This window comes from Aspergillus japonicus, assembly GCF_003184785.1.
Source record: "Aspergillus japonicus CBS 114.51 unplaced genomic scaffold BO86scaffold_151, whole genome shotgun sequence".
In the NCBI taxonomy this organism is placed as follows: domain Eukaryota; kingdom Fungi; phylum Ascomycota; class Eurotiomycetes; order Eurotiales; family Aspergillaceae; genus Aspergillus; species Aspergillus japonicus.
The window spans coordinates 1-14444 of NW_020291788.1; the positions used below are offsets into that span (position 1 = coordinate 1).

The 14444-nt window shown below is 53.0% G+C and overlaps 8 protein-coding genes across 8 annotated transcripts; 4 read left to right on the forward strand and 4 right to left on the reverse strand.

Moving 5' to 3' along the window:
* Positions 1-559: 559 nt before the first annotated feature.
* BO86DRAFT_423702 (uncharacterized protein) lies at positions 560-1467 on the forward strand (the record flags this gene model as incomplete). Its single annotated transcript, XM_025675412.1, has 3 exons — positions 560-845; positions 1069-1229; positions 1333-1467. The coding sequence occupies 3 exons, from the start codon at positions 560-562 to the stop codon at positions 1465-1467; spliced, it is 582 nt and encodes a 193-aa protein (XP_025521630.1).
* Positions 1468-2431: 964 nt separating this feature from the next.
* On the forward strand, positions 2432-4707 carry BO86DRAFT_327418 (fungal specific transcription factor domain-containing protein; the record flags this gene model as incomplete). Its single annotated transcript, XM_025668609.1, has 6 exons — positions 2432-2546; positions 2613-2693; positions 2738-3314; positions 3390-3578; positions 3636-3805; positions 3956-4707. The coding sequence occupies 6 exons, from the start codon at positions 2432-2434 to the stop codon at positions 4705-4707; spliced, it is 1884 nt and encodes a 627-aa protein (XP_025521631.1).
* Positions 4642-5545, reverse strand: BO86DRAFT_394018 (putative thij/pfpi). Its single transcript, XM_025673147.1, has one exon. It carries the CDS (start codon positions 5475-5477, stop codon positions 4761-4763), a length of 717 nt encoding a protein of 238 aa, XP_025521632.1. The 5' UTR covers positions 5478-5545; the 3' UTR covers positions 4642-4760.
* A 413-nt stretch (positions 5546-5958) lies between these two features.
* Positions 5959-7335, forward strand: BO86DRAFT_414404 (bZIP transcription factor; the record flags this gene model as incomplete). The annotated part of the gene is made up of 3 exons (XM_025674840.1): positions 5959-6253; positions 6304-7171; positions 7229-7335. Exons 1-3 carry the CDS (start codon positions 6098-6100, stop codon positions 7333-7335), a joined length of 1131 nt encoding a protein of 376 aa, XP_025521633.1. The 5' UTR covers positions 5959-6097.
* A 465-nt stretch (positions 7336-7800) lies between these two features.
* Positions 7801-8772, reverse strand: fma-AT (acetyltransferase fmaC; the record flags this gene model as incomplete). The annotated part of the gene is made up of 2 exons (XM_025674841.1): positions 7801-8598; positions 8668-8772. The coding sequence occupies 2 exons, from the start codon at positions 8770-8772 to the stop codon at positions 7801-7803; spliced, it is 903 nt and encodes a 300-aa protein (XP_025521634.1).
* Positions 8773-9346: 574 nt separating this feature from the next.
* BO86DRAFT_394019 (MBL fold metallo-hydrolase) lies at positions 9347-10319 on the reverse strand. Its single transcript, XM_025673148.1, has one exon. The coding sequence runs from the start codon at positions 10266-10268 to the stop codon at positions 9390-9392; it is 879 nt and encodes a 292-aa protein (XP_025521635.1). The 5' UTR covers positions 10269-10319; the 3' UTR covers positions 9347-9389.
* A 278-nt stretch (positions 10320-10597) lies between these two features.
* BO86DRAFT_394020 (tautomerase family protein) lies at positions 10598-11252 on the forward strand. The gene has a single exon (XM_025673149.1). It carries the CDS (start codon positions 10658-10660, stop codon positions 11108-11110), a length of 453 nt encoding a protein of 150 aa, XP_025521636.1. The 5' UTR covers positions 10598-10657; the 3' UTR covers positions 11111-11252.
* A 1600-nt stretch (positions 11253-12852) lies between these two features.
* Positions 12853-14373, reverse strand: BO86DRAFT_394021 (uncharacterized protein; the record flags this gene model as incomplete). Its single annotated transcript, XM_025673150.1, has 4 exons — positions 12853-13107; positions 13169-13549; positions 13618-13925; positions 13988-14373. Coding segments are annotated over 4 exons (1329 nt in total), but the record flags the coding sequence as incomplete, so codon positions are not given.
* Between the last annotated feature and the right edge of the window lie 71 nt (positions 14374-14444).

The window sequence follows — 14444 nt, forward strand, 5'->3', positions numbered from 1 at the left end:
GTAAACCCTAATGTAAACCCTAATGTAAACCCTAATGTAAACCCTAATGTAAACCCTAATGTAAACCCTAATGTAAACCCTAATGTAAACCCTAAAAATCCAGTCTAGATTTCTAAATAAAAAGAATAATAATTATTAAAAATAGTATTATATAATATATAAAATAACTGGTAAAACCAGAATATAAAAAATATAAACTAGTTATATAATTTTTAATAATATAAAACCACAACTTAGAACTAAAGACCGGTGCGGTCTGGTCTAGTGCAGTCCGGTCCTTGGTCTTTGCAGTCTTTTCCAAGGCCTAGACTGTACTATTCCTAGGCCTACTACTAATGTTCTCCAGCCACATATTGTCACAGACCTGTTACAGAGACACAGTGAGCAGAGGCCTCCAGCAGGAATGTTCAATACACTGCGACAGCTGCATAGCTGCGGGTCTAAGTCACATGGTAATGGCAACACACAAGTTGTCACTGATGACTTGTCCATTAGCTTTATTGTAGCCGCACATAACCTCCTTTAAACTTCTTGCCCCATACCCTCAAGTCCCCTTGCAATGGTCTGGGAGCCGGAACTGCTGCCTTTTATCAGGAACTCGCTTCTCGAATCCCCCTTACCAAGCAAGAAAGAAATTCGTGCGTGCACAAATATTCTTTTTGACCGCCTATATAAGGTAGTCGCAATGAATGGCGGGATTGTAGTAAAATTCGGCCGTGGCGTCAAAGCTTACGAAGGCCAGGTTCTGATATTTCTCAAGCACCATGGCCCCATCATTCCAGCGCCTCGACTGTACGCTATGTATAAGGACACCGAGACGCTTGTAACATTCCTGGTCATGAAGCGTATCCCCAGCGAGCGGCTAAACACAATTTGACCCTCATTGGCAGAGGACGAGAAAGACGACATTGTCGATCATCTCCAGCAGATCCTTTGATAAACTCCGACAGGTTCCGTGTCCGAATCTAATTTCTATGGCGGTCTGGATGGCGGCCGTCTGCACCACTACCTGTTTCACAACCGCAGGGGCGGCTTGCCGAGATCCTTAGCACCCTATATTTGGGGAAGCAAACTTCGTCGCAGGCATGGTTGCGAATTACCGCGCGCACATTGAACAGAATAGGCGGCCGGACTGCAAGGTTTGCTACTATAAGGAATATCTCCTAAGCCTTCTCAAAGGGCATCAGCTGATGCTAACACATAAAGATGTCCAGTTGAAAAGCATTATGGTTGCTGGGCGATAGTAGCCGTTGCAATAGGCAAGGGAAACGGTTGTTTGACGTTGTGCTGGTAGACTGGGCGGAAACTGGGTGGTATCCTTAATACTGGGAGTTCTTTGTTGCGTCCTCTCCGATCGTATTCATGTACTGGGATAGTGACTCGTGTTTAAGAATCCAGCAATTCCTAGAGGTTCGGCCGGCGGAACAGGCTGTGATGCGGATAGTGGACAGGGATGCTGGTCTGTGATATTCTAAGATAATCCAGGCCATATTCTTATTGCTAATTTCCGACAACCACACCTTGCATACGGATACACCAGCCTTATACTCCTATCTAGGCTGATTTACAAAGTATAATCGGTCTACTTGTACAACTTGCAGCGCCAGATAAGACAAGGCATTTAGAATACCCTCGGCTAACTATTTATCTTCAGTTGTTGACATCTTGCACTGCAGAATCACTTTTGGGCGATCGCCGCAGCAATGGTGAACTACTTAGATTGAGAAGACAGAACTTAGGTAAGGTTGTGCTGTATAAAACAAGGCACTTACAATACCGCCGCAACCTACTGGCTGTTTGTCTGCCCGGTTTCTTGTCTCAATTTCTTGATTCCCGGACCATACCATAGCACGCTGGGAAATGATTATAGAATTGTATTTTTCCTATCTATTTTTAGACTTAGTGACACCGAGTAGCTCGTTGTGGTAGTTGTGTTCAGTATTGGTGGTTAAATAGGAATAAGAAAGTAATTTAGGAGACCCGGCTTGGTATACAGAGTGGCTATCTCAAAGGCTAGTTGCTCTATCTACATCGCGCTGTCAGGCTCTGGCAGCAATAGAGTATGTCATTAGTAGCCTCTAAGATTTACAATCGGGAACTCCCACCATCTCTTCCGCCGAGCCAGTCAGCCCGGAATCTTATTGATCAGCAGATTCTGATATTGGGCCTTTCAAATGCGGTTCGAAATGAGTCAGTGGATATACAAATGGTCTGGCAGTACATGGACCGATTACAGCTGGACACCTTATATAATGTATGTATTGATTGTCGTCGTACGCGGCCAAATAATTCGGAGGCCTTCGGAAGGTGAGGGGTAGATGGTTGATTTGTCAGCTGACATTTCTGCCAGGTGTCTTATGTCTGAGCGCATCGAAGCCCCTCAATCCCCTGCGCTACAATATTGAGATCGCAACAGAGTGAGTGGCTGATGATGGATACCGCCATAATAGGACACACGCCTCTCCAGGGAAAGAAAGTGACACCTGCATGCGAGAAATGCCGTGTCCTCAAGGTGAAATGTGTTCAACCCGGAGAGGGACAGCCTTGTACTAAGTGCGCGGTACCTCTTTACCTGGGCATGTATTTCATCAATCTCCGGCTAATTTCAGTAGATGTGCCAGATCAAACTCTCAGTGTGTTTTTCCGGCGCCGAGGCAGCGAGCTCGAGTTGTACAACGCCCTAAACCGTAAGTGTCCCCTGGGAACAATCCAGTCAACAGGCCAGTTAGGCTAATAGGGTGGGGATGGAGGCGACTGGCCGATCTTGAGACCAAACTCACCAATATAATCGGTCTTCTTTCGCGCTCGACTGATCCCCTTACCGAGGTCCGAACACCGCTTGATGACGATTCTGGACCGCCTGCAATAACCGATTATCCTGGTGACAGGCACCACCAAGCAGTCGAGTGGATGAGCGAAGATGTCCTTCCTAGTCCTGCGATGGCCACAGGCCCGGAGTCAGGCGAACACCAGAATACTATGGAAACTTCGTGGGACTCCTCTACTGCTATAGATGCCGCGTGGGTGACCAGTTTAGGACTCAGTCCTGTCGTCCTCGAGCATCTGCTAGACAGATTCCGCGGCATGGCATCCTACTTCCCGTTTGTGCGACTCCCAAGCGCCTGCACTGCTGCATCAATGGCTAAAAATCGCCCCTTCCTATTGCTTGCAGCTCTCGGCGCTGCTTCATCAAACTACTGCCATATTCAAGACGCTCTGATCCGACAATTTAGAGAGTCCCTCGGCCAGCAGGCTGTCATCGCTGGCGAGAAGGACTTAGATCTGCTCCAGGGATTACTTGTCCACCTTGCCTGGTAAGATCTCAGTTCCCGTGGTCCCTACTGGTCTTTGTCGTCCGTTCGGGGTATGAGCAGCCTGACTATTGCCAGGTTCCATTTCTCGTTCATTCCAGGGAGTCAGCAAGAATACCAGTACCTACACATTGCGATCAGCATGGCCATTGATCTGCGACTCGACCAAGCGACGGCCGACGTAGTCGAGCAGCGAAATGAACTGAGGGATCCGTATGCTCGGGATGCATGCCGAGCTTATTTGGGCTGTTATTACATGTCTAGCATGTAAGATGCCATGCTATACCTTGATAGGCGCGCATAGTATTAAGCTTACTCTGACAGCATTGCATTGGCCTCGGGAAAGCCCAATAACCTCCGATTCCACAAGGACATGCTTCAATGCGCGATGCTGCTGCAGCGGGAACCAGAGTTTGAGACCGACCTCTTGATCTATCCGATAACGAAGGTCCTGCAGTTTACTGACGATGTCTGCGAGACTTATCGATCAGAAGGTATTCATAGCCCTCGTTTGTACATCCATGCTGAACGGTTTACAACATGGTTAGACGAATGGTGGTCTTCTCTGTCAACAGATCTTTGCGACAACGGTAGGCTGTTCTCAAGGCCTCGTGACGTCCAATTTAGCTGACTTTGAATCTCAGTGTTGCTGATTGACCGCTATTATGCCGTCAAGATCCGAATCGAAGAAATGGGATTGGTGTATTGCTACGGGCAGAGAAGACCTCCATCTCGAGAAAGAGAAAAAGCGTCCACCATCTTGTCTGCACATCCACGGGTCATCAGCAACCTGATCAAATGTGTCAGTTCTGCACAAGGCTATCTCGCTATATTTTGCGCCCTTCCGGTTACAGAGCAAAGTAGCTTCCCATTTCCTACCTGGTACCAGGTTATTTTGGTTGTCTTTGTGCTGTACAGGTTGTCCGTGGGACTGCCGGAAGTACCCCAGTGGAACGTTGATCTCGCGCGGCAGACTGTGAATCTACAGGAATACATTGGTCAACTGCTGTCCCAGTTCCAAGCTATTGAGCCTTTGACAGACAGGCAAATACCCACCAAGAGCCTCTTTGCGAGGCTGCCGGAGATCATGAAAAGTGTGAGAACTTCCTATGCATTGGCAACCGAGAAGGGCGCACAGGGGGGTGATAGCTGCCATGCACACCACGAGCTTGCGGCTTGGAATCGCACCGCCCCCTCTAATCCAGGGCTGCACCGCTGCCCAGCAGTGCGGTATTCTATGCGTCACGTCGCCGCAGCTCACGATGTACCCACCCCACCGAGCGCGGTTGCTACAGAAGTCCAGAGGATTGAAGATGAGAAGCTATGGGGCGATCTATTTCTGATGGATACACTCTCTAGTGTGACAGGGGCTCCTCCTTCAATATTTGACCAGTGATCCGTGCCCCCGACCTCCAACCTGCGCCACTTTGGGTTCAGCATCGCGTGACCTCAGACCTCGTCGGGAAAGACATGGGTGGAAATCTTGTTTCCGGTCGAATCGTACCGCTGGGGTAGCACATTGAACAGTCCGTCCACATCGCGTGGTTCGTAATCCAGCGATAATGCTGCCTGAATCAGCAGGTCGAGCCCATAAGTCTCTTTGATCCAGTGGGCGACCATGTCCATTCCCGCCACAGCGCCACTCCCCGTCCAGATGTTGCCGTCCACAATCCACTTTTTCTCCTGCGTCCACTTCACATTCGGGTACTGCTTCTTAATCCAGTTGTATTCGAGGTTGTTGACGGTGGCCCTTCGGCCGTCTAGAGCGCCAGTGGCTGCCACCACCGCGGCTCCGGTGCAGGTCGTAAACAGTAACTTTCCCGAGGCCGCATGGCGGCGAATGAGGTCCTGCAGTTTGGGAGGAAGCTTGGTTTTGGCCGGAATATCGCCCCCGACAATGAGAATGTCCAGATTAGGGACGTTGTCCACCGCCACCGTGGGGATGACGGTCACGGAGCTTGTAAGCAGGTGCACCGGCTCCATGGTCTCGCCGATATGGTGGAAGACGAATTCGGGTGCCTTGGCCACAAGACTTGGATCGACCGGGGCGTAGTAATTGATCCCCTCCAGGAGCATTTTACTCGCTGAATTGAGCAGATCGCAGGGTCCAATGACGTCAATAGTCTGGAAATCGAAGAGTGGGCAGCCAACGTGGATAGGAGCCATTTTGGTAGGAAGCCTGTGGATACTAGGTAGATGAGAAGGACTAAAGGAATTGGATGAAATGATCAAACGATTGATACTACCCAGTACCGATAGGGAGTAGGTACTATACAGTGCTTAAGTATTCCCATTTCCCGGATATCATGATTATCATCAGCGCGGAGCGGGGGGTTGGAAGGGTTCCGTCCGCCGCAGTCGGCCTTCTTGGCACGGCCCACGGGGGAACTTGATCAACCGTGCCCGTGAGTGAAGGACACCCGCCTGACCTAATAGTATTCAATTGACTGCTTTCTTCCTCTAGGTGTTTCCTGAAAACAGCTAAACCAAGTCGTCTACGGTCTACGGTCTACGGTCTACGGTCTACTGTCTACCGTCGATCTCGCTCGTGCAGCCCCCCTTGATTAGTGATCTGTCGGGCCGAGGCCCAGTGCGCCTGATTACTACTATATATACGAATCATCTATGCAATCGCCTCAATGCAATCGCATCACTGCAAATTTAACCTTGGTTCCATACTTGACTTCGCGGATTGTGTCCTGTATACTGTCTGGCAATAGGGGCTTTGTACCTGCACGTGACTCTCAGGCTTCCTCTCTCTGGGCTCCGTCAGACCCACTACACAAATGGCAGCCCCCCACGGAGTCCAGCTCGCATGTGGCGGGGACAAGGTCTCCAACGACCTGCTTGACTCCAGCCCGACTGCCTCGAGCGCCTTACCCAGGAAGGTTGGAAGACCTCGAATGCGCGCCGATGCCACACAGCCGGAAGACGCGACAGAAGTGAGATTCTGTCCAGGATTCGAGCGGACAAGATGCTGACCGGTCCCTAGAGACGTCGGAGGCAGGTCCGCCTCGCGCAACGGGCTTATCGTTCGCGTCATATGGCCAATATGGAGGCTCTCAAGGCTCATCTGGCGCATCTCCAAGCGGGGATTCAAGACATAAGCCATGCCGCCGTCGCCCTGAGCGACCAGATGATGCAGGCCGGGGTTCTAGCCGCCCACGCGGAAATCACGAGCCCCCTGTGCGCCATGCTCCACAAATGCACGCGCTTAGCCAAGGAGGTAGAACCCGAGTGGAATCCGCCATTCCTCGCCGCCGCGCTGGCTCCCTCTTCTTACCTTCAAGCTTTCCCTCCCCACCTTGGTGGTCAACATCGCCTCTACGGCCCGGGCCACCGGCCCGATGTCCCCGCCCCCGACTGCAGGGAGGTGGGAATGTCAAGCTTCACCCACCACCTTCGCCTGGCCTGTCTGCTCAACGAGTTGGCACTTCTCCGGAGTTCAGCTACAACGATGGACGATCTGAGACGGCCCTTTCGCTTGCTCCTCTCGCTCGTTCCCCGCGAAACCATTATTTCTATCTTCGAGGCATCACTGAGCGCTTGGCTGCACGGGCAAGAGCCAGAAAGGCCCCAAGAGCTTTCGGTCTTCCAGCAAGACACACTTGGGTCCCGTTACAAGCGGAGATCAGCTCAGAGTCAGCTTCAGCAATCCCAGCGGGGTGATGGTGCAGCTAGAACTCCACCACACCACTCGCAGTTCCGAGCCTGCCAAACCGGGGGGGAACAATGGTTGGATGTGGAGCAATTGGCGGAGTACCTACGCGAGAAGAATGTTTCATTGTGTCTATCTTCACCATCTGCACGGGAGCCTGGATTGGCACCGTGTCTCACTAGTGTGCTTACCTTGATTCGAGGTAGGTTCCCGCCTCCATGATACCGGCTTATAATATCACGACGCTAACTGAAGTCAGAGTTGGTGAACAAGGCCATCTGTCTTGGCCATAGCCCTGGATTCGAGAGTCGGGATGTTGAGGCCGCCTTACAGTTGTCTACGACTACTTTCGGTGCAGATGAGTGATATGAGAGTGGGGCCGATGGGTTACACTGTCCGGATGGAAAAGGATGTCAGCACGCCGAATACCGAGTCACGCTGGACTGATAACCTAATCAGGTGCCGGAATCAATGCTTGGCCAGCTGAACGCGACTCTTTGCATAGATCGACCAGCTCCGATGCAGGTTTCGCAACCCTAACAAGGGTGGCTCTCCCCAACCATGAATGTACAGACCACCGGAGACCGACACATAGCAGTTACCCCATTAAGGGGGCTATCAAATGCGAGAGCATAATTGTATTTCGCGTGTCTGTGCAGTTTGGTCGGGGCATGACCAAAGAAGCATCTTGACTTTCATACACATAGACCACCTTGTCACATGGGTTGTAACAGCCCAGGAGAGTTCGAGGAAAGGCACAGTAGACAATGGAGTCATCGCCGCACAGTTGGCTTCAATACAATCTGGTGACGCCAGAACCCCAGCCTCGTGTCAAACCCCTACCACCTCCTTCAGCCACCGCAGTTGAATTTCGATGTTCTCCTTAAACCCTTTGGAATGATAGAGTCCAAAATGTCCTTGGTCCTGGATAAGGTGCAATTGCTTGGGCTGTCCGGCTTCCTCGAACGCCCGCAGCTGCAGATCAATCGGGATGGTCCGCTCAAGTGCACCCAGGATCATCAACAATGGCCGGGGTGAGATCCGCCCGATGAACGCCTTTGGTTCGAAACCCGCGATCCCGAGCAGGCTTTGCATGGTGACTCGAGAACCACGAGGAATGTTGCGGCGGTCCAATTCGGCGTAGTAGGCGACAATATCGGGATCAGCGACCATCGACGCCTCCTTCGCAGCCCGGGGTGTCGTACTGGCATAGGGACTTGCAGGGATCATGGCGGGCTCCTGCCCTGCAGTGGTGGTGGTCGCAGCACGATCCGCGAAGGCCTTTCGAATAGGTTCCTTAAGATCGGTGACGAGACTCTCGGAAGATGGGAACGGGCATTGTACCACCACCCCTTGAGCACGAGGATCGATGGATGCCGCGTAGATGGCCACTCCTCCCGACAGGCTGCTGCCCCAGAAGATCACCTTGGCAGGGTCAACTTCCGGCAGCAAGGAGACATAGTCCAACGCAGCCGAGTAGTCGCGAGCCTGCAGGATGGGATCGGTGTGGTTTCGAGGGGTCCCATCACTGGATCCATAATGGCGATGGTCGTACACCATCGCCCCATACCCCGCCGCTTGGAAGTGTCCCGCAAAATCCGGGAGAAATTGCTCTTTGAGCCCGGCGAACTACCCATCCACAATCGGATCTCAGTCAGTCAAGCGTAGAGCAAGGGCTGTATGTACAGTGCCACATACTCCGTGGGTAAGTATGATGCAGGGTCGGTTGGGACCCGCGGGATATAACCACCCTCGCAGGGTGAGTCCATCGAAGCCTGGGAATTCCACGTCGCGTCGGTTCATTCTGGGGAGGTGATCGTAATCAGAGTCTGATCGTTTCCAAAGAATCTTTCCCGGACCCTCGAGCAGCTTAAGAAGCTCGTCTCCCTCGGTGGCAGTCGCATCTCATGTTGCTGCTCACTAATCACATCGGGCGAGGCCGAGGTGGAACTATTCTCCATCCTCGGTGGAGTAGGAGACCGCCTGCCTGTACCGAGACATTCACCGTTGCCTGAATTGCCATGTGATTGATGGTGGCATAAGGCTTGATTCGACGATACGGCTACTACTAGATTGGTTGCGTTTGTCTTCTCTAAAACCTTATGATTATCACATCCCCTGCGCTCGCAGTGTCTCGAAGATCAGGCAGCCAAGCTCACCATGCCTTGATCGTTGCCATCCCAATTAGCAGCATGTGGGGAGACCCTTGCTGCTTGGGGTGTCTACTGGCAATCGGACCGTTCGCAACCCTACAGAGGAAACGGTCTGTTTCAAACCATTCAATTCAATTCATGTTCTATAACCCAAGGAGCCCTGAAAGGACTCAGCCCGCCTATTGGAGAACAGCTACTGCTTCAAACCATTGGTAGCCTACCTTGGGCGCTAGACATGCCTTATGGAGAAGAACATTGATTGCGGTCCTACAGTTGGGGGTTTCTTTCTTGCTGGAACACGCCCACCGAACTCAATCTCAAGGCTGCAGGATTGAATCGGTCGGGATATAACTCGGTCATCTGGGTGAAAACCTCGGTCGGGTCCTTGGGCCCACTGGCCGCAATCCGCCCAAAGTCCTCAATGTACTTCTTGGTGGCGGCGAGGTGCCAGACTCCATCCATCTCCTCGGCCTGCTTGTGGCCAGGAACCACATACACCGGCTTTAGGGCGGCCACCTGTTCCACCGCTCGAATCCATTCTTCGCGCTTGGCCGGAGTATTGGCCTCGAATAGCATCTGGTGCACCTGACCATACACCACGTCGCCACAGACCGCGAGCTTGAGCTCCGGCACCCACAGGATGGTTGAATCATATGTGTCCGAGTGTCCGCACTCGATGGCCTGTAGCATCCAGCAGCCATCTAGGAGTAAGGTGTTATCGTCCGGGAGGGGGTGAGCCAGGGGAGTTGGCTGTGGAGTGTAGATCTGGCCGGGGAATCGAGCTTCCCACATGGATGCAAAGACTTGTCCCTCAACTTGTTGGTTCATATGTGCAATTACGCGAGGGGTAGCGACTGGCCTGGCCTCGGGGAAATGCTTTTGGACCACCGGGATGCCAAAGAAGTGGTCGCCATGGCCATGAGTGACATAGATGTTGATCAATCTCCGGCCTGGGGCAATGCGCTTGATCCACTCCACCAGCCTCTCAGTCTGGTCGACGGTGATCGGAGTATCAACCAGCACCGCTTCGGTCGCAGTGTAGATCAGGGTGCAGGATATGGGCGACCATACGCCGCCTTGGGACGGGGCCACCGCAATGAATGGGATCGGGGGCGCAACGTAGACGGCAGCTCGTAGAGTGGCCATCGTAGGTAACAAATTAGAGGGGCCAAGAGTGTCGTTGTGCGAGGTTTCAATCACGTTTCAGTCCCCTCGTCCGGAAACTTGGAAGTGGAAGCGCTTGTCTTATAGATGTCACCCGGTTGACAATTAGGGTTGATGTACCGCGGTACGGAGCGATGATTAATCGGCTCTCATGATCGTCGTGCCTCACGCTCTCTGCCGAGGTTGCATGATTATAATGCGACGTTGCTGAGGGTGATCGATCACTCCATTGCAGTAGCTGTGATCCTGCGCTTCATTCTCAGATACATAAAATCTGGACATATCCACACTAGCTAGTAGCCAGTGCACGCACATCCTCTCCGACCCATCTGTTCTTCTTGCCCACCCATCAATTCTCGTCACGAGCCACGATGCCCAAGTGGGTATTCCACCATACTGCCGGCGCTTTCACGCCCGGGGAAAAGCAGCAAATCGCCCAGGGCATGACCAAACTATACACAAGTGTCGGACTACCAGCCTTCTATGCCCACGCCCACTTCTTCGAACTACCCCCCGGCAGTATCTTCGCCGGCGGAGACCATCCCCCTGCTCTCACCACCCTCTCGATCTACCATCTCGCTCGAACCTTCGAGACCCAAGAAGTCCAGGACATGTTCTTCAGTACTCTAGATGGAATCCTTCGCCCAATCCTCAAACCGAAAGGAATCGACTGGGAACTTGGGATTTACGAGGCCAAACGGGAGTACTGGAGGGTGAACGGCCTCCATCCACCCCCAACCGGTTCCGATCTGGAGAAGAAATGGTTCGCAGCCAATACAGTGACCGACGAGGAAGAGCTGCTCCGATCCCAGCCTCGTCCATGAACGGCTATGGGCCTAAATCTACGGCGCCCGGAAAGAGCGCTCTGTTGGCAGGAAGAGAATCGCGTGGATTAGATCAGGCCCCAGTGCCCATCTCACATCAGGAACGCATGTATCTGTCTAGCCATCAGTACCGAGCCTGCTCCATACATCACCAAGTCGCACAGAAGGTCACACCTTGCTATTCGTAGAGATAGAGCAGTAGTCGCCAACACCTGCGTAGAGGACGGTTCTACACTGAACACAGATTTCACAGCCCACCACGTCAGTCATCGCGGTAACGTCAAACGAAGTGGACTTGCTGGATGTCAGGCCGCAGGATGTCTCCGTACAGCTCGTCCAGGTCCGGGCGGCATGTCCGGAGGGTGGTGAAGGCACGTACAAGGCCGCGCTGACCCTCGGCCTTCCAGCAATCTTCGGTCATCGACTTTGGCTCATCAGCAGTGGTCCGCCACTTCACTTCAGTGAGGAATCCCCCATGGGACAGTTCGCTCACCAGGGTATAACAAAGTGCCTTCCAGGCATCCCTATCGTCCGACCTACGGATTATCTCAAGTGGCCCGACGCCACTCTCAGTGCTATCGAGAGTGACGGGAACGATTTTGAACTTGCCCATGATGATGGTTGTCAGTGATGTTGTTGGGTTTCTTGCTGGGGGTCGTTGTCGGAGGTATGCTTATTTGGTTGATGATATTTGCTTAGGTCGGCTAACTGTAAGTATGCATATTTATGCCCCACCATGGCGAGGACTATGGCCCCTGGTCTGAGGACAGCGTTGATGGCCTCATGCTAGCCTACGGCAACCATTGTTCTGGAAGAGAGCAAGTACGGGAGATTCTACTTACTTTTCGTTGTTCTCCCTTATCATCCATCATGAAGGGAAACAATTGAAAGAGAATTTTCTCGAGTCTCCTTGTGGGGCTGTGCTGGTAGATTGCAAACAAAGATTCCAGAGCAGGGACTTGTGTATTGTTATCCTCTGTCATGGCCTCTTGCCCATTAGCAATCAATTATATACAGACACATACCTCTGGTTGTACCTGGTGAGAACTAGTAGGAGCATCTCAACATATTGATCCAAACCCATCATCCACGCGGAAAATGGCAACCCCTACAACTCCGCAAGAGAGCGCTGCTCATCCCTTTCCTGAGCAATCTACACCAAATTGCCTCCAGGGTAGCTATCGGGTGGATGATGATGGCTCGTATACGATTATAAGCCATGCAGAAGATGGCCAGACCGAGCTTGGTCTTGATTATCTCGTTGATGGCGATCTCTGGAGATGCAAGATGGCCCTCAATGGCGGACTATGTGGCCAGAAGTTCTCCTCTCTGGGTGATTTAAATCTGCACCAACACCGCCATCTGACGATGATGGGCAAAGCGAAACCGGGAAAAGAACAGACAAGACCCGATGGACTTCCTCTGAGCTATCGTGTGGATGATGGTGGTTGGAGATGCATGATCGAAGTCGATGGCGGACCATGTGGCCGAGTCTATACTTTGCTCCGGTGTTTACAACGGCACCATCGCCAACAACATGAATATGAGTGCTACTTTTGCCCCAACTGTCACAAGATACTGTCTCGGCGGGACGCCGTCAGACGGCATATGAAAGATGTCTGCCGCTCGACCCCGCGTGACTCGATGGATGGCTAGAAGCAAAACATAAGAGAAATGTAGTGTTTGGAAATCGTATCATCTTGTATCATTCTGTCTCTAGAGTTAACTACACGCCCAAGGCCCTCAAGCCGTCGAGAAGTGCTCCCTTAACGCGCTGATCGAGGGAGTAAAGAAATACTCCCCACCCCGTTGGTCCACCCAGGGGCTGATCCCCAGGTTCAGTTTCACCGTCTTGGTGGGGTTCTGTCCATCATACAGACTGATGTGGCCCTCGGGATGATCCTTGCGAAGCCTCTGGTTGACAAAGGGATCCATGCCCGGCCCATCGGGGAAGGTCTTGGTCTTGTACTCGGGGAAGGAGGCGTTGCTCGCCCAGCCTGTGTCGGTTAGCATTCATAGCGTCATTCGGGTTTGGCTATTCAGACAGTGACCACGTACGAGTCATGAGGAAATTGAATCCATCCCGGATCAGGCTCTGATAGCAGGTAAAGTAAATGCCGCGGTGCTCGATAGTCTTCCGCAGCCGCTTCTCTTCTTCGGTCAGTTCCGGACCAAAGGTAATCCCTCGTCGAAGAATGACGCTGGCATCCTCTTCCTGTCCTTCGGCCTCTTCTTCATCGCTGTCGGGCTCGGGCAGGGCGGTCTCGTCCCCGTCCTCTTCGGTCCCCACGTCGCGTTTCTTATCGGATCGAGGGCGCATCTTGCGGATGTGCGCTGCAAATGGACAGCTCTTGATGCTCTTCTTGGGTCGGAAGTCGAACGTGTTGTTAAAGGCCAGCTCGGGCTTATCCTCGTCGTAGGCGTGCACCACGGGAGCGCCTATGCTTCATCAGTCTGGCTTCGGTGGGAGAATCGAAATATGACATCGAGGTCTGCAGAGTTCGTACCGCTCTTCCATCGACCCATCAGGTGAGCACCCAGCTTTGCTGGACCATTAGGTCCCGCGTAGTTGGGGCCTGGAATCTGCGAAGCCTTCTCCTCGAGGAACTTCTCAAACTCGGGGACCTTCTGGTCCAACTGCCGGAAGACCAGGAAACTGCCCTCCTTGGCCCAGGCCGGGCCTCGCTTCTTGTTGGGATCCCCCTCAAACCCGAGGAAGATATACCCTGGAGGACAGGCATGGGGCTCCCCCGGGGCCGGGGTGGGATCCAGCCCGCGGATTTTGGGCTGCGAGATGTGGTCTTCGTAGCCAAAGCTGCGGACAGCACGTTAGTTGGTCCATGCTGAGGTCATGGAAGTTTCCCCGAACACACGTACTGTTCCTTGCCACGGTTTGCCCCCGGTCGGGTTTGACCGTCTCGTCGATAGGCGATCTTCATGCTGTTCTCATTGGCATCGCCCACGTAGAAGGCATCCTCGACGTCCACGATTTTCCGGCGCAGCGCCTTGGCACTGTGCGCGGCCACAATGAAGACGCCATCGACCCGCCAGTCCCACCGTTGCAGAGGGTCTTCCTTGGCCAGATTGGCCTCGGGGGCCCGGAAGTCGGGGTGTAACGCGGGGGGGCTGTCGGCGCCCTCGTAGACCAGGTCATCGAACATGCCCTTTTCGAAAAGCCCCTCATTGATCCGGTCGCGGCAATACTCGTCGGGGTCTTCCTGTTGGACTTTGGCAAACTCGACCTCCACCTCGGGCCGCTCGACCTAGAACCCGGAATCCCGGCCGTTAGAGGCTTGAACTCGAGAACCGAAAGCAACGGGGGGAGGGGGGAGGG